The following is a 25,532-nucleotide window of genomic DNA, read 5'->3' on the forward strand; positions in this document are numbered from 1 at the left end:
CTAAACTGTTCAGTTTTAAGAATTCTGAGACAAATAAAACCTTTACCATTTTCCAAGAATTATTCCGTGTTGAAACAAACCTCCATTACCACACCTTCATACCCAATCTTTCCTAAATTCTCCTGCTGCTATTCCTAATCATACTCCTTCACAGTTCTAAATACCCTTTTTTAAGCTTCAAACAACATAGACTAAATTCTCATTCGGTCATTGCTTCAGTAATATTTACTGGCATTTTTACATATGGAAACTGATTGCAATAAGTATTCCAGAATAGCTGCTGCACAAACACTCTGCATCACAATAAAAATCTATAAAAGCAAGCATAAATTACTGATAAGTAAAAGTACTTTTTATTCTTTCGTTCTATCTCTATAACAATAAGACTTCTTATCCGTTTCCCTACGTACACAAGCAGCAAATAATTTGCTCTTTCAAGTCGCCATAGTTCAACCATCCTTCACTCTTCTACGAATTTCTTCAAGCTCACCCAGTATCTTTCTGGGGCTTTCTCTGGGAACAAAAGGATATCGTAATGGTGGCAGAGAACCATATATTGCATACTACTTGAAGGATAAGATCTCTACGTGCATGCAAAACACTACCAGACTTGGAATGGCCTCAGCATCTATGCTGAAACACGTGTAAGTTCACCACACATGCTTTTACTTGCAGATCTAATAAGGCTAAGAGAGGAGTACTTGCAAATTCAACAAGGAATGAGAATCAGGGAAGAATAATAATGCTGTAAGTCTATGCTAGTTTCTGAAGAAGCAATGTCCCCACCCTGCAATGCTCCAAAAGGAACAGCAAGTGACAACTCAGTTAGGGTTGTAGCCTGAACTCATTGAAATTTCCTACTGAATTTCAGTAACTCCCTAATGAGGGGTTCAAAAAGTCAGCAAAAGGAAAGAGGATTTCTCTAAAGGTCACATTCAAATGCTTCTAAACAAGTGATTATTTTCAATCCCAATCTCTTTGGTATCAACTGGAACTTTGCCTGAGAAAATGGTTTCAGGACTCTGCCCCCTGGTTTGTTTGTATAGTGGTACAGGAAATATGTAAATAGATTAAATTTATGACAAAGTGCCAAGCATTTGAGAACACCTCTGTACTCATTTCTCTAATATTCCCTGCTGCATAATTATGACTGCCAGAGCCTAACTCTACAGAAGTCAGCACTGAAATCCTCTCTGAAAGCAGACACCATGCAGTGTCTGATGGGCTTGCTTGCCGTCATCTCGGGACCATCACACATGTTCACACATTATCAGCCTTTGCTCAGAATTAAGCTGGTCTGAAATTACATTAAGTGCCACACACAAGGCTACTGATCCAATGGGTGACAGTCCAGGAAAAAGCATGTTCTGTGCCTAGTTTACTTGTGCTGTTCACATTTAGGCAGTCATTTCTCACTGCTATTCATAAATTACATCTTCTGACAAGAATTCAGAGCCCTAACCACCCACTTTATAAACACACTGCCCAGATAGACCCAGCTAACAGATCTGAGCAGTCAGCTCTTACCCAAAGTGAGAGCTGTTCTTACAATTGCATTCAGGCTCAAAGTAAAAAATAAAAAAAAATTTCCACTCGCTACAGGACCTAATTCTTAGTGTTCCCCTTTCTCACTTAAAGTTCTCCAAAATCAAGGATATTCATTATTCAATTTAAACCTTTTCCCATCAATTAATTTCAATTGTTTGAGTAATGAAATGTAACAAGCTATTAAAGCTGAAACAAAGAAACAAAAGCTTTCCTAAAAAGATAACATGACAGGTTATTTACTTTCTTCTCTGTAAGGGCATACAAACTTGAGTTTTCACTTTGAAAGAATTTATGAGAGAGAAACATTATTTTTCATAGACAATTAACACTCTACATTTGCAGCTTTACTAGGCCTAGTCAAGTTGTCCTTATTTGCCAGAATATTCAGAGTTTGCCCAATAAAAGAAAGGATACGACTCCAGCAGAAAGAATTATTTTCTAAAATAAAGACGTGCTGAAAAAGCGAGACTTACACTACTAGCACAGCACAGCTCAAACCACATGGGTAAACTGTAACATTTACATCCCTGCTAACTAGAGACAGGCTGAAACCAAAACCACAAATATGGAGAAAGTCTGAATCCAGATCAGAATTTTATAGCTCACACCCCAAATCTTCTCTTAACAATGGCTGGAAAATGCTTTTCAAAACTCCTACAATATTTGTTCCATACACAGGAAATGAGTTTAATAGTACATCTTTGGGGATTAGCTTTGTTTAGCTGTCCAAGCCTTTGATTCAAAGTCTGTAAATAGTATTGCTTTAGTTGCTACACAGAAACAGACATATTTCCTGATGGGATGCCTCCCTTGCTCACATGGTCATTCACCTTAATCCCTGTTAACTTTATAGGATGTTATACTGCACATATCATTGGCTGTAAAGGAAGTGCTTTATACATGTTTCTTGGCCTTTCTCTATTCACAGCATGAAAATGGTGAAGATAAATATATTGCTGAAGCATGGGAATTGGGAAGTTGGATAAAAAGCATTACATTCTTACAGAGGAATTCTTCAGTTCTAGACAACATAAAGAAGCTCCCGAGGATGAATTGACTGCTTTTCTGCTTTGGCATAGTGGACTGTATTATGACCCTATAATCCACTGTGAGCAAGGCAGCAGCTGAGAGCCTCACTGCCCCTGGAGCTGTCTGAGAGATGACTGATTCACTGAATCACAGTTTCCTTTTCAATTTCCCTGATGCCTCAAGGAAGGCAGCAAGCACTGCCTCTGCACTGTCCTCTTCCCAAAATGATTCTGCTCCTGAGCTGGGCTATGTTCCACCATCTTTCCACTCACAAATAGGCAAGTAAGGAAGTAGATGTGAGGAGAAATTCTTTAAGCTCCAAAAATACATATATGCTCCACATGTTTTTTGTTAGCAATCTGTACAGTGAGTATGGTATGGTTAGGCAGTATGTACTGTGCATACTTGCCTCAAATGTTACAGTATGGTGTGCTAGCCAATGCAGGATGGCAAAAGGATTCTTTATGTTCCACACCCAAATGTGCACCCTGATAGTTAGACCACCGTGGGGCTTTGTTTCTCCACCAAGATTTAGTTTCTGAACAATGTAGCATTTAAATCAAGCTAAGGGAAATGCAATAGCTGTTAAAATAGAAGTATCTAACACATGCAGTGTTGAGAACTGAGGAACTGGGAGGGAAGAGAGAAAGAAAGAAGCACAGGGCAACTGCTGAGAAAGTGATCTGTGAGCAATAGGTGTCAAAGAAAGTCTCCAAAGGGAGTGGGGGAAAAAAAAAAAAAAAAAACAAAACACCACACACAACAAACACCCATATCCAACACACAGACAAAAGTACGACGATTCCAGCCAGACTGACCAAACTCTCCAAAACCACAGAGCCACCAGATTAAAACCATCCTTACAATTCAATATTGAGATAAATCATCCTTAAATACATAATAATGGGTTTTAAGATGCCATTAAATCCTCTTTAGGCAGGCAGAATTTGTCTGAATTCTCTTCATATTTATAAGGAGGGGGGAGCTGGGAAGCTACAGACTGGGATGTGCCCGGCTGCAAACACACAGCTGTAGGGGTGTCCTCACTGCTGCCAGGCTAACAAGACAATACGTACCTCCTCAGCACCATACATTTAACCGTGCTCTCTATTGTTTAAAAGAACAAATGACATTCAAAGAAGAGAATTCAGTGGCAACAAAAAACTTGGGAGTATCCATCACTACCCATCAGTCACCATTTCTAAAGTGACCGTGGGCAATACCTCACTGCCAGCACAAGGAGGAGGGAAGAGGTGTTAATTAACCTGTAAACCTGCTCCACTTTGTGCTTTAGATAGTACAAAGGCCCACTAGAATAGGAGGCATAGTTCACCCTCATTATAAGGCTCTCCATTACAAAGCCAATGCAAACAAAAGCCTACTGCTTTGACTCACCACTCCACTTCAGTTCATTGTAAACATTTTGACATGCGTTTCACTCATGTACAAACTCTGCTGCTTGGAAGAATAACCTTCAAGAGAGGGTAACTTCATTATTCAAGTAAACACCAGAAAAAAGCTCATATCCCTGCAAAGCCTCAAGTCTAGCTGGTGCATCAGAGCTCACCTTCAGTCGAATTTTTAATGAACATTTTTCTTCACCCTTTAGTTATGTCTGTGTAGTCCATTTCATCCGGTAAGAGTCGTAAAAGTCTGGCATTCTCTTCATACCATACTATTTACCTATTATGATTTATACATATGCTCTATTCCCACATTCCTACTAATCTTGCACTGAATTTATATGTGTCACCAAAAGCAAAATACAGCAATAAGCAAGGAGTCTGCATTGGTTGAATGCACATGTCCTCAGGCAGGCCTCAACAAGGAGTGGAGATTCAGTTCATACACTGAAGACGTCCCTTCCACCACCTTATAACCTCATCCAAACTCTTGTTCAGATGAGTGGGAAGTAATATGTCTTTTTACCCCACATGTTAAAACTGCTTTAATGCAAATTTTTTAGAATTAGGCTTCTTGGGCCACTGAACTGTGACAAGAGATGGACACTTCAAAAAGGCCCCTTTCCAAAATGATTTTAGGAAGATTACTGTAGTGCAAAAGAAGAAACAATGTAAGAGGGCTGTTTTTTGCAAAGGGGGATTATATCAACTCCAAGGGGAATTCAAACATTCTTTTTCATTCTAATTTTCTTACTTTGCTCAGGAAAGTAGGTAATAAATACCTGGCTTATCCATAAAAATATAGCAATGACTTAAGTGTACAGCTAGCATTGAAGTTCTTCATAAGCATATTTCTCTGAGTACCTCGACAGCCTTGGTAGGTAAAAGAATAAAACCTATCCATCAAGGAAGTGAGAAAAAGTGGATAAAACTTGCAGTTTCAAAGAGAAGACTAGACTAAATGAGTAGCAAGTGTTTAGCTATCTTGGGTCTCTGCGAAGATTCTTGTCTGAGTAACTTGAGAAGGGATATGCAACTAAAGCTAGGGTCTAGACTAGAGTACGTAGCTCCTGTACCTTATTCTCGAGCCATAAATTCAGAGTTTCAGAGACCAGGTAGCACCACAGCAGTGGCTATCCATCTCTGACCACCCACATCACAAACACCTCCCAACTTCACATCCAAGCCCACAGACCAGTCTTCTAATCTCAGATGACTTCAAAGCCTACCTACCTTGTGATTCAGTGTGCTTAAATTGTATTTAACCTATTACCCTATCTCCTTAAGTACAACAGTGCTGTCATCCTACCCATTAAAATCCCAACCACTAAGTAGAGACCCGAGGGGCTACACCAGTCAGCCCAGATAGCAAAGGCACACCCTGTTATCAGAGACGCAAGGACTGCCCAGTAAGCCTGTGCCTGAACCACTGAGAGCTTTATCTTAGGGGGGATCTTTCTGTCATATACACCTGTATGTAAAACATGGTGCAGCACCACTTGTTAATGGATAAATCTAAGAAGTGCTGCACTAGAACATGCAGTTTCCAACAGACAAGAGAGCTACCAGTTATTGCTATCACAACATAAAAATACAAAAAAAATTATTTTATGATTGAAGCAAAACGGATTAAGAGCACAGTCCAGATATCCCATCTATACTGCCTGTACTTCTGATGTGCCCATTCTCACTCCTTCCCCTTAACAGCCAAGTCAACGATTTTGTTATATCCTATACATGTGAATCCTACATTCGTTTCTTTGATCATGTCCCCAGTACCAAATAAACCCCAATTTTGCCCTTTCCATCCTTTACTAAGCCTTTCCACATAAGCTGAAAAAGCGCTCTACTTTTTTTTTTTTTTTTTTTTTTTTTGAAAAAAGCCTACTCACTTTTTCAGGCCTCCTTTCAAAGGAAAGGTCTAGCCATTCCTCTAACCAGCCCTCCCTTGTCTTCTTTCTTAAGAGTTCATTCTCACCCAGTCTGAGAGGATTGCATTTTGCTTATTTCTGTTTGATATATTTATTGTGAGACAGGATCATATGAGATTGAAGGCCCAGAAAACCCCATGCTGTGTACCTTGCATAAAATGTACTTTCTCTTACACTAGAAAAAAAAGCTTACATGACATATATTTTTTTATAAATATATATCTATGAAATTTTGAAAGTAGGCAAAAAACATTATAATATCATAAGGCAGCAAGGAATACAAAAGAAGAAAAAAACCACAGTGAATAGAATCCTTTTTTTATAAAAAAGAAAACTATGCTTAACACAAACTCCTTCATGAATTCTCTTTATACTTCCAGTGACACAAATTCACCATTCTGCTGACACTGTTGCTGACACTACTGAAAAAGTCACCCAAGAAGGCTCATTTTAAAATAAAATTTTACAAGGAAAGGAAATGGGGATTTGTAATGGAACATTTCCTTCTACTTAATCACAGCATTGTTACTGTGATGGTATAAAGTCCACTTGGTCTTTTTAATTGATTTAATGATAAAGGCATAACATTTTGGGAGTAACTGCCACAAAGGCATCCAATTAAAAGAGAAAAATCTTAAATTATAGTTACCCAAAAAATCCCCCCCACCCAGAAGTGTTTAATACCAACAAATGAGATTCTTGCAGTAACTGTGTTTCTAATATGGCTATTAATTTTTAATACTACCTTCAGATTCTATTCACTCGTCACTGAGGAATTCTTAAGTATTTACAATCATCAGTCAAACAAGGAACCTTTTCAGCTCTTTGCCTTTAGAATCATGACATATAAACTTTCAACTTCCATACATAAGATATTTTTAAAATGAAGAGTGCATTTCCCAGAATGATGTTCTAATACCAAACAGCAGCTCAGTTATTTTGTGTTAAGAAACCAAAGCCCTTCTTACACAATTTCAAAGCAGCAGCTGTGACTTTGAAACTAGGAATTCATCCTGGCCACCTGCTTTAAAACTAGCCAAAATAAACGTGGTGGGATGGTTCCTGTCGATAACCATGGGATGGCAGGGTAGCACAGGTTGTTTGCTGTTAGGGCTTAGGTCCTAGACATCACTAACTTCTCCAGGGTCTCGTCTGGATGAGGACCTTGAGATCCAGCTGCATCTGAAAGCTGGATTAATAATTAAGTGCTAGACTGAAGTACTGTTACTCATGAGGAGCAAAACTTCATTGCACAGCTGAGATATATTGTTCACGGCATGCCATTCACAGTATGATGTTTTATTCCCACAGCAGATGATCCTTTTCAATCACTTGGCAAACAAAGTATCATGGTCTGGCTTGTAAGGTATTGTTTTCTTTGAAGAAGGGATTTGTTTTCCTGTTGGTTTGTTTTTTTAAATATACTCAAAGACATCCATATTAGTAATAACAGAAAACTGAAAATGGTGACTTTTAAACCTCAAACTAGCCTATTTTTTCCAGCCTTAATGAATGCACAAACATTGCAAAAACTAGTGCCCACCAATGCAACTTAGCAGAACATGAGGTCTTCCCAGATTCACAGCCATAGCTTATGTAGCACAGTGTACCTCATGAGATATTTCATGGCCTAATCCTGATCTCTGCAGTTAATGGAGAGTCAGTGGACTTCAACAGTAAAATAATTTGGCCCACAGACACTCAGTCATTCCTAATTCTCTGCACTAAAAAGAAAGTGTATTTTGCATTAACTGGAAAATAATCCCCTTCAGAAAACTATACTATGAAGTACTACAGAAGAAAAAGAAACCTTTAATATTTAAAAACATACAAACATGCTCCTCAAAGTTTATCTTAATGTAAACATTGCTAAAGATGGAGGGCAGGAAAAAAAAAAAAAAAATCAGGGCAGTGATAAGTGTCATAGGTTCTTTCCACTTTCTACTCCTTTTTGCCTTGCTTTCCCCCTTTGCACACCCCTTGTGCAGAAAAAAAAAAAAAAAATCAGGGCAGTGATAAGTGTCATAGGTTCTTTCCACTTTCTACTCCTTTTTGCCTTGCTTTCCCCCTTTGCACACCCCTTGTGCAGAGGCACATTTCAGACAAAGTAACCTACTGTAACACTAGCAGCGCTGAGGTGGAAACACACTTTTCTCCTTATGGCCAGCAAAGGACCCAGACTTTGATCTTCAAGGAAAAGTCTCTGGATGGGGCAACTCAAAAAGCTGCTGCAAGTTTATTTCTTCTTTTTTTCCTTCTTTTCCTATAAATTACTCCTCCTTTTGATGTCTATTCTTGCTCTTAAAAAAAATACACACATCAGGTCAAGATGAAAACTGCCCACACGACAAGTTTGTGTTTACAAGCTCAAGAGCAAGTTTCACTTGAACACAGGTCAATGCCGCTTTAAGAAAACATCACATACCAAAAAAATCACACATGGTTAGAACACATCACGAGCAGAGAGGAATTGTGGACTCAGTCTGTGAGGCACCGAGCCAGGCTGAAAAGCCCTTTGAAGTTAGAAAAACATCCTCTGGTCAGAGCACATTTGTGAAACCGTGGGACAGGCGCTTTAAACAACATTCACTCGGAGATCACCTGCGGTGTGCCAGTGGATTGGCGCCTGTGTAACTTCAACAACGTAACCCTTTGTATTCCACAAAGATCACTCACTCCAATCTCTGTCCTATCAATAGCATACAGTCAGAAAACTGCCTGGCAAAACGGGTACCATCTCACCCTCTGTACACCACAGGCAGGCAGTTCCAACAGGCATGTGAAGTTTGCGTCAACCCTGCTGGAAGCAGAACTCGGTCAGTAGAAAAGGCGCGCTACCTGGACAGCGCTGCACCGGCGCAGAAGGAAGGCATCACCCTGCAAGAAGGGCCGCCTCAAGCCTGTGTTGCACAAAACTTACAGCACAGCTTGGCGTGCAGCCAGGTATGACACAAAGTACTCACTGTTCGGCACCATCATTGTGAGAAGAAAGATTCTTGGCTGTGGATGGCTAAGTCCAGGTAACGCACACTTTTTTCCCCCCACCCATTTACAGACAGATGAGACCCAACATCAGAAGACTGCTTTTTCAGCTGAGCTACTTCCCTCCGCCCAGTTCTGCCGTCAGCTGTTAGCACCCTGCCCGCCGACATCAGTAAGCCGTGCCAACACAATTCAAAGCCAAATCCTACCCCTGATCTGGCATGTCTCTCAGACTGGCACGCCTCTCAGAAAAGTCTCTGTACATATTTCTAACTGAAGGCAGAACTGGTTATCCATTGCTGGTGCTACCAGAGATTAGAATTGATACGCAGTAACAGCAGGTTTTGACTAGACCCCATGTCTACCAAGAGCGTGGCAGGAAGAAGCCTCACCCTGTCTTTGGACAGGGCTCCTGCTGATGTGAGGAGATTCTCTGACTGTACAGTAGGCCAGGACTCTTTCCTTGCTTAAAACACACCCCTAAGAGCATGACATTAGCATTTTTCTTATCTAACCATTCTGCTCTTCTGTATTTTACAAACGCCTATTTTTCCCAGTGGTGGTGAAATCTTCCTCATTTTTTGAGACCAGGACTGTCCCTTGCCATCAGGAACACGCATGAGAAGGGTCAGATTACTGTCGCAGAGCTAATAAGGGATCTCACAGTCTTTTTGCTACTCCCACAGGACATTACCCATTGTCTAATACTCATTTGCTGGCAAATCTAAAGGGCTGCCCACTGCAGTGTCTTCAGTTTCTGTCTTTCCAAAATGGGGAAAATCAGAGGTGGCTGTAGATTAAGGCTAAATTGTTTTAGCAGAGGTTTCTTCTGTGTTTAAACAGCACATATATATTCACTGACTAAGCACGGGCAACACCTGCGTGCTGCAGTTTAGGTAGTCCCTCCTGGATAACAGCAAATGCCCAAGGACACAGAGCTACTTCAACACACCTTACGTTTGACTTTCATTACATAGTTCTCAATAATTTATTGCATTAATTTATTTTTTTGAATGCAATTTAGAAAAAAGAAACAAACAGCACACCTGGAAGTGTGCCATAGTAAGGTTGATGACCAAATTCCAGTGAAATTTATGGAGCATCAATGAATACCGTACTTCCTTTCCAAATGCTGGTTTGTTTTGGGTTGGTTTTCTTTCTTTTCTGTTACATGTCACCACATTTTCATCCAAGAGCAACTGCCTTTCAAAGAAAAGGCCTGTACAATAGTTTCAGCAGGAAGAGATCTTATTTACGTCTTTATGCTCTGCATTAGTCCATAGTTAAAGCTTTTGTGTGCTTCCTAGTGGTCATAAATAAACAATTAAAAATAGCCTTAGAGTAGAAGAAAAAAAAAAAGGAGAAATGGGACGGTGGTGCAATACTTTAACAAACCAATCTAATTAGATAAAAGGCACCTTCATACAATAAAAATGTGGTATTTTAATGGGTATTAAGCAGTGCTGTGGGAATAGCCTCTGTCAAAACATGCTTTTTAAACCTATCTGCAAAATTACACTGGTAATTACAAATGAGAATTTAAGTGGCAGTACAACTGGGAAAAACTTTTGTGAACCTGTCATAAAATGATCAGATAAACTGCATCTGCAGGGGAAAATACACTGCCATTCTACCATCAATGTAGCTGCTGGAGAAAAAGACTATTAGTCTCACCACTTGAGCCTTCCTCAGTCTTCCACTGATGTGGCAGAGAACGCAGTACAAAACCACTGAAAGCAATGAGAAGTTTCCCCTCTATTACAGCAGGGCTTTTGTATCAAAACATAGCAGAGAAATATTGCAGAATTTTTCAAACTGATAAAACCAGGATTACCTAACTGCACTGAGTTTATTAAAAATATACCTTTAAAAGTAATTTATTTATGGTATTCTGAAAAACTCCTTTTACATACATATCCACATCAGGAACAAGACCCTGCACATAAGCTTTGCATAAATAAAAATGGCTTTAACTGAGATAACCTATGAAGTTTATCCTCAAAATAAAATTAAATATTCGGGATGGCTAAATGAGGCACAGTTTTTCCATGGGAAAAATATCAAAGTATTATTTATTTTCCTGTAAGTACTTGTTTTGAAAAGCCTTTCCTCCCCACCTGGGCTTCGGCTAAAAGCCACAATCTACATTTAAACAGTCTGTACGCTTTAGAAAACTATCAACCATCTTTTTTTAAAGCAGGAGCATATGAAATTATTTGATCCACTTTTCATATAGAAAGTCAAGGGCTGACCATAAAGAAATAGGCAGGCTCCCAGTATAAACTTACCAGGATTACATCAAAGACCTTCCTCTAGGATCTGACGATTGATTTCTTCAATGCTTTTTAGAATTTCTTCCAGGATATTTTGGGTTATTGCCTTAGACCTTTGCTCAGCTGGAATGACAGATACTCTGTTTGCTAGACTATGATGTTCTCTCTTTATAGGGGAATGAGTGTCTGTAGTTTATACACACGTACGCTATGTGAGTAGAGAGAGACTTGGAAAGTTCACAAGTAAAATTATTATTTATTGTTTCAAAAAGAGTAGCTTATTACAGAAACACTGATACAGGCTTAACCACAGCATCTTATGCAATACAGAGACTTCTTGTTATTCTGTGAGCTCAGGACTGGGGCACTCTATGCTCAGAGAAAATTCCCGCTCCCCCAAACTGGCATTTGTTCTTTATATGCATCTAACACATAAGGCTTAGCTTTACAGCTACTACCTTTACCTAACTCTCTTGAAACTGGAATTATAAAAGATTTGTAAGATAGGGGAACAAGAAGCAGCTTAGTCTTTACCTACCGCTATCAAATCTTTGGGGAATCAGACAGCAAACTATCTCCGAGGGCAATGCGACATACTACCCACCATTCTCCTTCCTCCCCCAAGACAAATCTGTCACCTCCATACCACTCATCATTCGCATCAGAGTATGGATCAAAAGATCTGAGGCTGCTCCCAAATCCCATTTCTCCTGCAAGACAGTACTTTGTTCTGTCACTTCCCTACTGAGTCTATCCCCTTATTTTATGCCTCACAGCATGTGTGGCTGCACCCCAAGATCAAACACCCATGCATGATTTTCTTTCACAGATCTTGAATCACAATGTTATACTTTAATAGGAACCTCAATATAGTTAATCCCTTTAAAGCTGCCACAGTAATGCCCCAAATGCATTAAATTCCACCCTAATCGCAAAACACAAAGTATTTCTCTAGATGGACAGTACATTGACTGTTCTGACCACATGCCAATCCATCTCTGAGCTAAAGCAACATACACTGCCTGCATTTGTCAGTCTGAAGTCCAAGTATACGTGGCTGAAAACTCCAGGTACTTTAAAAGTTCTCTGTTATAAATGTTGCTCAAAACAGAACCGATCTCCTCTCACATTCTTAAGGATTCTCACTGCACATGATACAAGGGATCAGTGCCACCAAGCCTGCATTTAAATTCAAATCCAGTAAAACCAAAAGCAAGGCTGGTAGATGGCACTTTTCAAGGTACAAGCAAGACACCCTTTCACAGCCAGAGTTCCACTGAATTTTCAGATTGAGAAGGGTGATCAGAGGAAATTATCAAACTATCAGAGTTTTAACAAAAAGTAGAAAAACCGCTTGGCTGATAAGTCCAATTCACAAGTATTACATTTTTTCAACAACGGCTTCTGAATCAACTCCTTCTCACACATGTTTGGCAAGGACCTTGGTTTGAACCAGGGAACCCCAGGGTCTTCTATTATCCCTGCCAATGAGTTAGTGTGGTGGCACCTTTTCTGTGCATTTTTACAGGGCTCTTCTTGGCCATTGAGGAGCTTTTCAAGCATTGATGGCATTTCAGTCTCCTGTGGCCACAGTCTGGTCTTCTGAGGAGCAAAAGGATTTACTCCACCAAAAGTTTTATAGACTAAAACAATAGGATCATTTATTGCCATATAATATACAATAGGCCACACCACACAAACAAAACCAGTGGTACACAGTTTCACAGTTGTTATAGGACCTCCCAACAAGAGACTGCATTGTTCCCTTCCTCAAACAGTTAGATTCTGTATGACTAAAACAGAAGTATTCCTCACATATGATAGGCACATATCAGGTCATATGAGACGCACATGTATAGGTGTTAAGGAATCTGGCTGAACACTTACTTGCAGATATAAGCCTGCTGGAATGCCAGCTCCCATGGCAAGCCAGTGAACTGGTCCTTATTAAACTGGGCATGTGGTTACATGACAGCAGTCTATTTGGAAGACACTAACTATACAGGGCTTTCCAACACAAAAGAGGATGTCTCACACGTTCAGCAGTGTCATCACTATTCTGAAAATTACAAGACAAAATATATGCCATATTGCTGGTGACAATAAATCCATAAGTTTACAAAAAGCAAATGCACTGTACAGCTGAACCCCTTGCAGAGAGACCAGGATAGCAATAGTTGAACCTACACAAGTCATTTCCCCTCTCTCTTAGATTACGCAGTAGTAAAAGCATCTGCGCCAGCACAGCCCTTTCACCACAGCTAACACCACTGGCGTTCCACCACTGCAAGACAAATGTCATGAGATATTCCAACACAAACACTCTTTACTGGCTCAGAAATCAGACACAATGAAGATTTTGCATTTGGAACTTGGTTATTAATTCTTGAATGGAATACAGTCCAACTCAGTCTCCCATAGCTGTAGTTACTCTGTAGGAGTAAATACAAGCTTAGTTTTGCTGCCAATGTTGGCAGATATGACTAAATAAATTCACAGAGAAAGTCTATTTGACCATTTCTTCACATTAATTTTTTGAACTAAAACTATACCTCATTTTCCATTAAAAGATATCTACAAGTATCACATAGCTTGAAAACTCCCAAGTATTCAGAGTAACTAGTATACCAACTAGGAAAGTGGTTTAGTTACAAAAAAATACTTCAAGTATTTTGTACATTTCAACATCTACCATTTACTTTCCAACCAGGTTTTGATGCTGACATTCACGAAACAAAACCTATCCACAAGGATTTCTATAAAGGTCAACATCTGCAGCACAAGGAGCAATGCTCCATTTTGATGTAAATATCATCACCGAACAATTATTTCCCCAACTTTGGGAAAACTAACTCTTACAAAGTTTCAATTCTCAAGAGACATCTCTTTCCTCTGTTCATAACCCAATTCAAAAGAAACCATAAAAGTCAACTAAGATCATCTTCTGAAGGGTGCCTACAAATAGCCACTTACTGAGCTCCTCCTGGGTCTTATTACGGATCTCACAAAACCTACAGAAAACCCTTCTGCTAATGAATGCTGCTGTAAAGAACATTCCCATATGTCAACAATCATGTGCTACAAATTTCCCATTTTTCTTATAACCAAAGTTTTAGTGTAGAGCCTGGACTACATTATTTACATTTAAGTCATTAAAAAATATAGCATATCGTTGTTGCTTTTCATCCCGATTTACAGAAGAATATGGACTCCATAACCAAGGCCGTCTCATTCAGAAGTCAAGAGGGACTACCAATGGCCCAAGAAACATAGCTTGTATCACTTAGATGAGGACTTAATCCAGCCACTACACAGAATATGCTTCCTTCTTACAAACATCAACCTAAGTAATTCCATTTTACTGGAAGGGGGTGGGAGACAGAGGATTGTTAGAGATCAACAAAAGAAGCTACTTTAACAAGATTGTTTTCAGAAACTTCATGGGCCCTTCAGTTTTCCAATCAACATGACAAATTAAAAGCACACCACATTAATTCTGAAACACCTATAAAACAAGCCCTGATAAAATACAGACTGTCTTCCATCCACCTCTTCCATCATATGGCTCAAGCAAAATCAACTTTTAATTTCATAATACAAAATATTTAATTTATACTTTTCTTCATATGTCAATTTAACCTCCGGCACATAGCTTTGAAACCATGTAAGGATGCCTAACACTTTCCATATGGCAACTGAATTGTGGCTTTTAATTGCACCAACTGGTATCATTCAAGGATAATTCCCCTGGAATCCAGCTTTCTGCTACAGTATTGGCCAATTCACTAATCTCATCACCATGGCACTAATACTTTCAGAGACTCTTTGATTGTTAATATTCATGTTATAATTTTCCCAAACCAGAGCTGTCAAGATACACTATGTGCACCACTAATTAAATTATCTTGGTTTCTTGGCACCAAATTTCAACAGTAAATAAGATTCTGCTTCTCTCTCTTTCAATAAAAATTTTGGCAATTTTATTTTAAATGTCATACACAATACTTTGTGTATCAAAATATTTTTTTAGTCATATCAGTACCTATCACTGCCAAGTCTGTCGTTTCTTTTAATCCTCGGAGTCAAAACAAATAATTGTCTATACAATATTGACATTAATGTACTTGAAAATATTTCAGTTTAAAAGAACACTTCAAAAAGTCACACAAGATAGCACCCAAGGAAATTTTAATTGCTCTTGTCACCACATCAGTAAGACAGCAGTCTTTCAAATGTCATTCTACCCATGAGATGACCCCAAAGTAGTGCTACAATTAAATTGTCCACTTCAACAGCCTTTAAGCCATAGTATATACATAACACTAAAAAAGTCTCTTTTCTGTTTATTATTTTCATTTTGGATGAATAACCTATCCAGCAGTGTCTTCTATAAGGCTATTTATTTTTATATGCACACACACACACACATGCTATTTAATAGTGGAGGATTGGGAAGGGCTTTTTTTTTTTTTAATTTAAGAAAGATCATGCTAGAGGAGCAGTGAAGTTGCCACTGTCATAGTCTCCTCTCAGTCATGCAAGGAATGCCCATTAATGTCACTGGCAGTTACAGGCACAGAACAAATGGAGAACAAGCCCCACCTCTGAAGCAGTGATGTGCCTCAGCATTTCATACTGTATTATTCCCAGACCAGATACTCAACTCTAATTAATATCAGTTAGGGCTGAACATGAGGATCACTAGCACCAAAGAGCCCAGCAGAAGTGGTAAGCTGAAGTTTTTACTATTATGACTAAAATGATTACTTACAACTTGACTCACTGTAAGCTGGTTTGAAATTTAGTTAAAAATACGAGATATTTTCCAGTCCCAAGCACAGATCTCAATGAGACGTGCAAAAAACTAGTAAAATTTCTTATGGCTTTGAAGATAAAAGTAAATCAAACTGAGCAAATGTCATATTTAATATTTTCCCCTCTAGCATAGAACTACTTCTCAGTTAAATAAATAAATACATGCATATTTGCAAACAATGTTGATCTCCAAAAATAGTTTGTAAAAGTAAACACACCGAATAAATTTAAACTTAAGAATTATACAGGATAATCCACAGTGTCAGAAAACCTTTCTGAATGCAAGTTAACTCATTCGTAAAGCAGCAAAAGAAATGTACTCAGTTGCTCTATCAGATTTACAGCCCCAGTGGTTTCAATTAGCTTTGAGACTAGAAGATGACTCTGGACCTCATACTTTTCATGGATGCAACAGAATTCCTTTTTTCTTGAATTGTACATGATGTGGAAGGCTGCAGCCCAGCCCTCAGCCTCCACAGTAATTAAAACATTTAGAGCAGAGCAGCCCCTGCTGGGCGGGTGGCAATGGTTTAATGAGATCAGAGCTCTTAGCGCAGATCAGAAAGCTGTATACACACCAGAAGTGCATATTTCAGATACACTCCCCTTCCCCTGGCTCATGCCTTCACCCAACAATTTACTACGAGATCCTTCTCAGATGACTGATGCATTTGGCAGCAGCTGGACTCTAATTACTGTTCTTCCAGTGAATTGGAGGGGGGAGACATGGACAGACGGGACACGACATGGAGGACACATCAGCTGAGGGAAGCCTACTCTAACCAAGGTGCTCTTAAAACTTCAGTTCAGGAAGAGAAAAGGTGTTGTACTCTTGAACCCTCCTTGTGTGAGACACCCCTTGCATGAACTGACGTAAAGACCTCGCCTCCACAACTATCGTAAATTCAGTCATTCTAGAAAGGAGCACAAATGACATTTTATTGCTCTTCTGTATTAGTCACTCACTCCTCTTGTAAAACGCCACAAGAATTCCCCTGAACTTCAGTGTCATCTCCTCTGGGTCACTAAATTTAGCAAAGCAATTCAGCATCTGTTCTTGATGAAAACAGCCTTCCAACTACAACCAAGACAGAATTTTTGGCTTATATAGAGCAATGTAAGTCAAATTTCACTATGTTCTAATCAACATGATTTAAATCTTTGAAGTTGCAGACTTGGAAGCAACTGAGTGCTCTCCTCTCCCATCAACAGGTCTTTGGAAGTACACTGGATTTCACCAAATAGGGCCCTACATACTAATGAAACCACCATCAACGAATTTCACCAAATAGGGCCCTCCATACTAATGAAACCACCATCAACGAAACTCTGGTTAAGGATTCCTAGGAGGAAAATTATTTCTAGGACCATTATTTTTTTTTTTAAAACTCAACTAGGTGTTTCAGCAAACGCAGATATTTTCATCAGTGTTTGATCTTACTCTTTCTGCTGGAAATCACATACGTAGCAATTAGGACCTCTTTCAGGGAAAAAACATGTTTTAATTGGAAGCCAAAGTTTCAGCCGTGACAATAAAACTGTACCATTCCACAGAGCCTTATAAGATAACTGATCATTTTAGGAGGAATTTCAAAGGAGAAGAGCCCTTGGTCAATTCAAGTGCAACAGTACTACATTATTGGGGAATACACGACTGTCCCACACAATCCCACGTGACTAACCATTAGTAGAAGTGACTAGTAGTTCTATGTCTTCAGGTGAATGAAGAGTGCCAAAAGGTTAGCCTACAATTTGCTTTGTATCTTAGTATAATTATACAAGAGATCAAAGAAATCTCTGAAGAAAAACAGTCATGAAATCTCAGTTATCGAGTCAATAGCTGTGACTCCATAATCCTCGTCAAAAAGACTGTGCATACGGCACATCTGGTTCCAATGTAGGATTAGAAATGCATCCTTCCATATTACCAAAAGTTCATATTTTAAAGGAACTTTAATGTAGCTGTCACAGTGTGCCTGTGACAGGAAGACAATTAAACTAAATCAATTAGCAGGCTATACATGCATGCAGATACTACTAAATATATTAGGCAATAAATTGTGAGTATTTTCATTCAGAAGCAGCTCTATCAGGATGACAGTAAAAAGCCTCATGGGAGCAGTGCTTTTAAACATACTTAAACCTATTTACGGTTTTATAATATACTAACACTGTAGACTAACTTTTAGTTAATGGCTTGCTAATTGCTGAGCTATCATGAGGAGGACACCTTGGGTAAGAAGAGAAGCGCTGTTCTACTGTCATTCCAGCTGGGCAGACCTCATGGAACTGAAAACTGAATAGTTTTGTGAATAGCAAAGTATCTTTGACAAAGGATTTTATCCTTTTCAGAAAGTAAACTGTATTTGTGGAAGGAAATACATTTCACAGAGTTAAAGTTGAATTTTTGACCTTTAACTCTTGTATTTTAAACCTATGTTTAGTTCGGTGAGTTGAGCTTCTTTCCTAGAAAATATGTATGTGAAAGGTAGAACATACCTAAAAAGTTTGACTCACAAAAATGGGGATAATGAAAAATAATTAAAAGCACATGGGTTTACTCTTTGCATCTGTATCATACATCTATGTACCATTATTAGTGAAAACTTATTTCTTTGGACACATTGTATCCAACTAAAGCACAACAAAAACCACTTCAACCAACCATACCTTCAAGTCCAACCTAAAGTGATTACGCTCACCAATTACAAATACTGACATCAGTATCTTACCCCCCTCACCTTACTTCCAGTGCCTCCCAAACAATTTATCCTCCGCTAAGTAAAATATTGGTGGAATCTAAAAAGTCATCATTAGCTTTTTCCATACCACACATCTTCTATATACTTTTAACACCCCACCTAAAATGAAGTATTCTCTACTTGTGAGTTCATTTTTCCTGAGACATGAGAAGTTCAGGCTTCTGACAATAAAACTGGTGGCTAACAAAGAGAAGAGTCTGCAGGAGGTTTGGTGGCCCTGCTCTGCTTGTGCTTTCAGAGCCACATTCCTTGCTGGGAAGCACAGATTCCAATCTCACCATCTCTCAGGTTACTTTTCCACTGATGAAGCTTTCAGGGCTTGATCCAAAGCTCACAGAAGTCAATGGGAGTCTTTCAGTAAACATCAATAAGCTCTGGATCATACCCTGAAACACTATGAGGACTGTATATAAGAATTGTTAAGTTTGTTTACCTCCCATCATGCCTTTTTATTTAAAGAGGCAACATTATTAAAAAAAAAAAAAAAAAAAAAAGGCAACTTAGACATTTCCTCCAGCCCAGCTTTACACAGGAGGACTGGAGGAAAGAAAGAGAAAGAGTGGAAAGCAACCCCCAGTGTGGTAACAGCCAGAACAAGTGACATGTGCAGTAACTCTCATGGAAAAAGTCAGGCACACATTATGAGCAAAGAGCAAATAAGTAAAAATACACTCTTCAGGGACTTCTCCTTTCCTGAATTCCTCTGCCAAAGTGTCACAGACAAACTTGTGCATCAATCAGGGTTCACAAGCTTGCACACACTGGCAGGGTGCTGGGCTCTTCCCAGAGACTCTCTGTTTGTGAAGGGTTTTGTTCTCATCGTACTGCCCAGACACCAGCCGACAGGTCCCCTTACTGCTCCGGCTTTTGTACCAGCACCAAGTTTGCTCTGCAGCTCCTAACTTCATCAAAGGACTGAAGGAAACCACCCGCGGGGCAGCCCCTCGGAGCAGCATTAGGGCAAAGAAAACCCTTCCTTTGCACAACCGGCCCTTGGGAGGGAGAGAGGGATGTAGAAAGAGCTTTTGGTTTTCCCTATTTCAAAAAGAAGGGGCGGGGGCGGCGGCGGCGGGGGGCAGCGGGGAAGCTGACATACCCTGGCGCTGGAGAGCCTGCAAACAGCCCGGTGCTGGCAGCCTTGCTGGAGTCCCGAGCTGCTGCCTCCGCTGCTGCTGCCCCCGGAGTATTTCTGCTTCACCATCCAGTCCTCCAGCCCTTTGCGAGCCAGAGAGGCGTTCACCGCAAAACTATCACCTAGAAAAGAGGAGACAATGCCGCCGCTGAGCCGCTCGCAGAGCCCGCCCGGCCCCCGCGGCCAACCCCGCGGCCAACCCGGGCAGGAGCCGGGGCAGGAGCCGGGGCAGGAGCCGGCACGCAGCGCGCAAACCGCGACGGAAAGTTGAGGGGAGAGGGCAGGGGGACGGGGACAGCCACCCGGACCGGGGGAAGGAGATCAAAGTTACTAGCAGTAAGGAGCCATCCCTACCTTCTGGACTTTCTCTGGGTTTACAAACGGCAGCTAGGCAGATCCGGAGGAAAGTGTGTGGGGGAAATAATAAAGGAAGATCATTAGACACCAGTATAAAAATCACAGCAACAAACCGAGTAAAATCAGAATAAGGGGAAGGGGCTAAGGAAGTAGCAAGTGAAAGGAACTAACCATGTTTCGAGTGAAGTTTCCCCATCTCTCTGCATTGATCTGCAGTTAAGATTCATTTGACTGTTTTCAGTAGGGTCAGGTTCGCTTGTTGTTATTTTTGTAGATATATAAAATCCCAGCGTGTTTAGAAATCCATGTGCTCCGCTTCTCTCTGGTAACGCACAAGCGAGATCAAATCTCAGTTCCTCTCCTGCAGCACGGTCCGGCGTCCCCCTCTCCGCTCCAGTCTTCCTCCTCTCTCCTCTCTTTCCCAAAGACAGAGGCGGTTACAAAAGACCTTACTTCACCCACCGGGGAACATGATTGACACCTCATTGAGATTAGACCACTTGCAGGCAGCCTCCGCCTTCCCATTGGGCCGCGGCAGCAGATGAAAGGGGCGAGTGAGCCTTTTGGAGGCTCCAGAAAAAAAAAAAAAAAAAAAAAAAAAAAAAAAAAGGGAAAGAAAGAAAAAAGAAAAAGGAGCAGCCAGGGCGCGTTTCACTTCCAGCCAGGCACGGGCGGCGGGGCCGGCCCCGCTCCGCTCCCCACGCAGCCCCGGGGGCGTCGGGCAGACAATGCGCCCCGCCGCCCCCCGCCCGCGGAGCTCCGCGCCGCCGCCGGCCCCTGCCCGGCCCGGGGCTGCCCGGCCCGGCCCGGCGCTGCCCTGCCCTGCCCGGCCCGGCCCGGCCCGGCCCGGCGCTCCCGGGGCCGCCCCGCGGGCAGCGCCGCCCTGCGCAGAGCTCCGCGGGCAGCCGGCGCTGCGGGGGGCCGCTCTCCGCGCCCGCATCCCCCGCGGGGGCCTGCCCCTTGTATTGGCGGAAAAGCGGCTCTGCCCCGTGGGCCGAAGGGTCGGTCGGTCTGTCTGTCCGTCTCCGTCCCGCCGCCGCGGGGGCACGCAGAAGCAGCCGGCCGCTGGGCACCCCGCCCGCCTTTCGCCGTGTCGGCCGCTGCCCTCCGCCACCCCTGGGACGCGGCTGCGGTGCTGCCGCGCTCCTGAGCCCCTCGTGTCCCCGCTGAGCAGCGTCTTGGTTGCGAAGGAAAGCCAGCATGTCTGGAAAAGCGGTTGTTCTACTGACTTAGTGCTTCAAACTGTTTTGCAGGGGCATCTCTGAACACACCAGTGATCCTACTGAAGTCACGGTTCATGCAAAAATGCCGTTTCCAGGGCCAGATCTGGAATCCTTTCTCGGTGATTCAAAATGTTGGCAGCAGGAGGACAAAGTCTAAAGTCTCTATCAGCTTTTAAAAATTATTACTATTAATGGAGTAAATAAGATTTAAAAAAACCCTCCCCTTCTCCAGTTTATGAATGGTATATTTTCCACATATAGAATAAACTAAAAGGAAACTTGCTGTTTCACAAAGACAATTCTCACAGTCATTAAAAATTTGTTTCCTTCCAGGTCATTATTCCTGCCTGGTCATTATTTTTCTGTTTATGAAAATCACATCTCCCTTGAGATCCTTGTAGTTCAACTAGGAGAGATAAAAGGGAGTGTGTAGTAGATTCAGAACAAGAAAAAAATGAAGGCTTCTGAGAATTTTACTCAAGAAACTACTAGTCAAACTATGTAGGGATTGACCCAGATGGGCCTGGTCCAAAAACTTCAAGGCCACATCTGTACTTTCAAATCCATACATTTCAAGCACAGGGAGGAAGGAGTAAGACTTGGGAGCTCATCTGAAAAAAAAAGATTCAAAGCATATGTAGTAACACTTCTGCAGGGAATTGGGATGGGGAGAGAAGGGTCAGGCTTGGAGCTCATTTTTAGAAGGAATTCCAAAGCACATGGATGCGGTGAAGGTCTGGTATGAAATGACTGCACAGCACAGCCAGTGGAAAGCCATTAAATGAACCATTTAAAGCCAAATTGTTCTTTGGATGACTGCAAAGTCATTTCTCACATTATTTCAACTATTTATCTGTCTAGAAAAGAAAGCAATTGAGTTGTGAAAGGCAGCCAGTGCCAGAGCATCAGTTGCTTGTCAAATAGTTAATAACATACATCTTTTGTGAATCTCATTTTTATGTATTTTAATAATTTATTTGGCCCATTTTTTATATTGTGTATTTAAAGTGACATATTTGTTCCTTTGAAGATTGCCTCTTGTTTTGGGGAGGAGAAAGAGGGGAAGAAAATAATTTAGATGAAGCAGACTGCTTAGGCCATGGGCCTCACCTATACTGTGAAAACTTGTATAAACTCTCTGATGCATCTTAAGAAATTTGAAAATTGTAATACCAATTTTATTTGCTCCTCAGCTTGGCATATACTTGAGTACCCTCTTTTAACTTCATCAGCAAATGTTTTATGTGGGATATCACTTATCTTCATTGTTTACAAGAAATAGAGAACACCTTAATAGAAGTGCCCCCCAAATGGTACGGATTTATTAATTTATCTTGTGAAATGGTGCCCCCCATCATTCAGCTCTTGGAACCAAAATGAGGCCTTAGAAATGTCATGAATTCAGCAGGTCTGAACAAGTGACTGGGGGAAGAAGCCCTCGCTTTCACTGCGATTACAGAGGTCCACTTGTGTCCCAGTTACGGAGATGAAGGGACTTGCATTTCTAACACAGTCACTGTTGTGCAGTGCTGCTTTCACATATGCAACATTTGTTAGAATCTAAAGCAAGCCCTTTTTAATTACAGTCAATGACATAGCCTACAAAACCAAGTTTTTCACCGGAGAGCAAGTCTGACAAAAGAGTCCCAAATGCCAGTAACTGACTCTGCATACAATGGGATTCGTGATTGCAATGCGCGGGCATGGGAGTAACACAAATACATGCTGGTTACGCTACACTGAGTAGGAATCACAACTGCAGCTATTCCTTCCTCCACCTGGGAGAGAGAAATTTTTAGCTACTCTTAAAGGGCCAAACCTTGAGATTCTTAGCAAGTTTTTGCTCAGATCAATCCCAGTTGATTTTGGGAGGATTTAGCATGGTATAACAACTAAACAGGGACCTCAGGATTTGACTCAGTAGAATTATAATGATCCTCAAAACTACAGGGACCTCGAGGCACACAAAGCCTTTTGTTTTTCCTTCCATGGAGCCAGAAGTGTGTTAAGTAGTGATGTCTAGTAAAATATAAGAGTAAAGTACACCATTCATAAAACTGTACTAATGATTAAAGGGTCTCTAATTCAACCCAGTGACCCCAGTGGAATTCTTGAAGTTTGAAAGCCATGATATAGAGTATTATTCATTGCCCTTTCATTAGTGCTGACTACGCTCTACGTTTTCAGAGGATGGAAAACCCTTTTAAACCTTGATATAATATAAACTAATTGATGATAGGAAATAAATGTATCTTAGCCAAGGAACAAGTGAATAAGACCACTCCAGGAATTAATTTTCAGTATTCAATAACGTAGCAAAATTAATGTCAGTACTTGCAATAGCAAGAGTTATATCATCAGTTAGACTGAGAAGAACCCTGTGAGTACCACCGAGGGTTGTTCTGATGTCCTGACAAAGAGCGGAGGACTTCTATGCAAAGATATCAGCCAAAACAACACATCTAATTTGATTCTATATTTGCATATTCGCTACAGAACGGTGTGCAGAAATAAATGCTAGCCTAGTATATGGTAAAATAAACCAACATTGAAAAGCTTCGGATTCAACATGTACCTAAAGGTAACTCAACCTGGTGTAAGACTGCATGAAAGCAAGTGTCCTAAAAACAGTTGTTTAGAGGCCAGGGTAGAAATACTACACTACACACTAATGGTGTAGTCAGCTTTAGACTGGTAAAGACCAGAGATCACATAAGACACAGACCTACAAACGTAGCCTACCACAGCAAACAGAAACAGCTGATGGGATTCACCTCCCCGTTACGCAGGCGCCGCTGACACTCAGGGAGTCGCTGCGGGCAGTGGAGGAGGCCCAGCCCTGCACAGCACAGGCTCCACGTGCCCGAACCACTGGTGCCCACCGCAGAGTGGGGCTCTGCTGGGGGCGTGAGGCAGGGCAGCCATGGGGCACCCCCTCCACCAGGCTGCTGTTTCCTGCAGGGAGGAGCAGAGGGAGGAGGGCAAATACACATGATAGATGAAAGAATCACAGTGATTTTCCTGTCCAGGTAACGGGGTGAGTGGTAGAATACCACTTTCCAGTTCTTCAGCTTTATCTCCTACGTTTTCTTCCCCTCTCTGCCATGTTCCCATCCAGCTGAAGATGAAAGAAGTCTGGCATTGGCCTCCCAAGGTCTCAGATGGGTGCTGTTCTCTTCCACCTGGAAGGTCATGCTAGACCACCTCCAACATAAGTGAAGGTTGAACTGTTTTTTTTTAAAGTGGAAAACCCCATGTAATACTCAAAAAATTGTGCACACAGAGGCAATAAAGTGCAAACTGTGCTGCTCTTCCTCTGCATTAAATAATCTATGTCTATATTTTACAGAAGTGTTTTAAGAAAAGGGTGCTCAGTTGTGAAAGGAAATACATATATAATTGCATGTTTCTAAAGATGCTTCTGGTGGTCTCAGCACCATTGTCAGGGACAATTTGAAATATATCTAAGATCATAAGATTTCCAGGATCCAGCTGATATGGAATTTTGAACCCTGTTTCTCTCAAAATCACAAAGAGCATCACAAACCACATTCAACCTCCGTTTCAACCACCTTCCAATCAATCTCCATTTACTCCATCATGAAAGAATTGCCCACAGCAATGATACCTCTTCAACAATTGCTTCAATTACTATCCTGCTGATGCATTTAGGGTCACAATCTTGCTCTTGCAGGTATGATTGATCCTTTTAATAACATTTAAATTTTGTTTTGGTGACCATATGAGTGCTTTGATCGTTCGTTCCCAACACACACAAACGGGATGCCTGTCACAAGACACTGTTTCAGCTTTTGGGTCTTTATCTTTGGTACCTATGGCCTTGGCAGTTTTTTCACCACTTTTGCCCCAGGCATTTTTGCAATCTGGCATGTCAGCACCTACTAGCTTTAGCTACTTTGCAGCCTTGGCTTATTTTCTCAAAGCTTTGGCATGAGTCTGCACTGTGGCATCCTTTCAACTCCAAACCTACTTGCTTCACAGGTTTTCTTTGTTTTTTTTTTTTTTTTAGGATGTCAGCAACTGCCCTGACCCTAGGGGGGAAGAAAGACTGATCAG

The 25,532-nt window shown here is 41.1% G+C and overlaps 1 protein-coding gene across 3 annotated transcripts in view; it reads right to left on the reverse strand.

The window, feature by feature from the left end:
- The window catches only part of NKD1 (NKD inhibitor of WNT signaling pathway 1), a 111,653-nt gene extending 90,795 nt beyond the window's left edge, over positions 1–20,858 (reverse strand). For all 3 annotated transcript variants that reach the window (XR_004408003.2, XM_032998939.2, XM_032998930.2), the window contains exons 1-3: positions 20,404–20,858; positions 20,230–20,262; positions 19,840–19,997 (exon numbers count right to left, since the gene is read on the reverse strand). Coding sequence is in view for 2 of the 3 variants with exons in the window: in XM_032998939.2 (XP_032854830.1) it covers positions 19,840–19,997; positions 20,230–20,262; positions 20,404–20,428 (216 nt within the window). In the remaining variant the exon portion in view is untranslated. The remainder of the gene's footprint in view (positions 1–19,839; positions 19,998–20,229; positions 20,263–20,403) is intronic.
- Positions 20,859–25,532: the final 4,674 nt, after the last annotated feature.

The sequence above is a fragment of the Tyto alba genome, unplaced genomic scaffold, assembly GCF_018691265.1.
Source record: "Tyto alba isolate M040663 unplaced genomic scaffold, T.alba_DEE_v4.0 Super-Scaffold_26, whole genome shotgun sequence".
Classification (NCBI taxonomy): domain Eukaryota; kingdom Metazoa; phylum Chordata; class Aves; order Strigiformes; family Tytonidae; genus Tyto; species Tyto alba.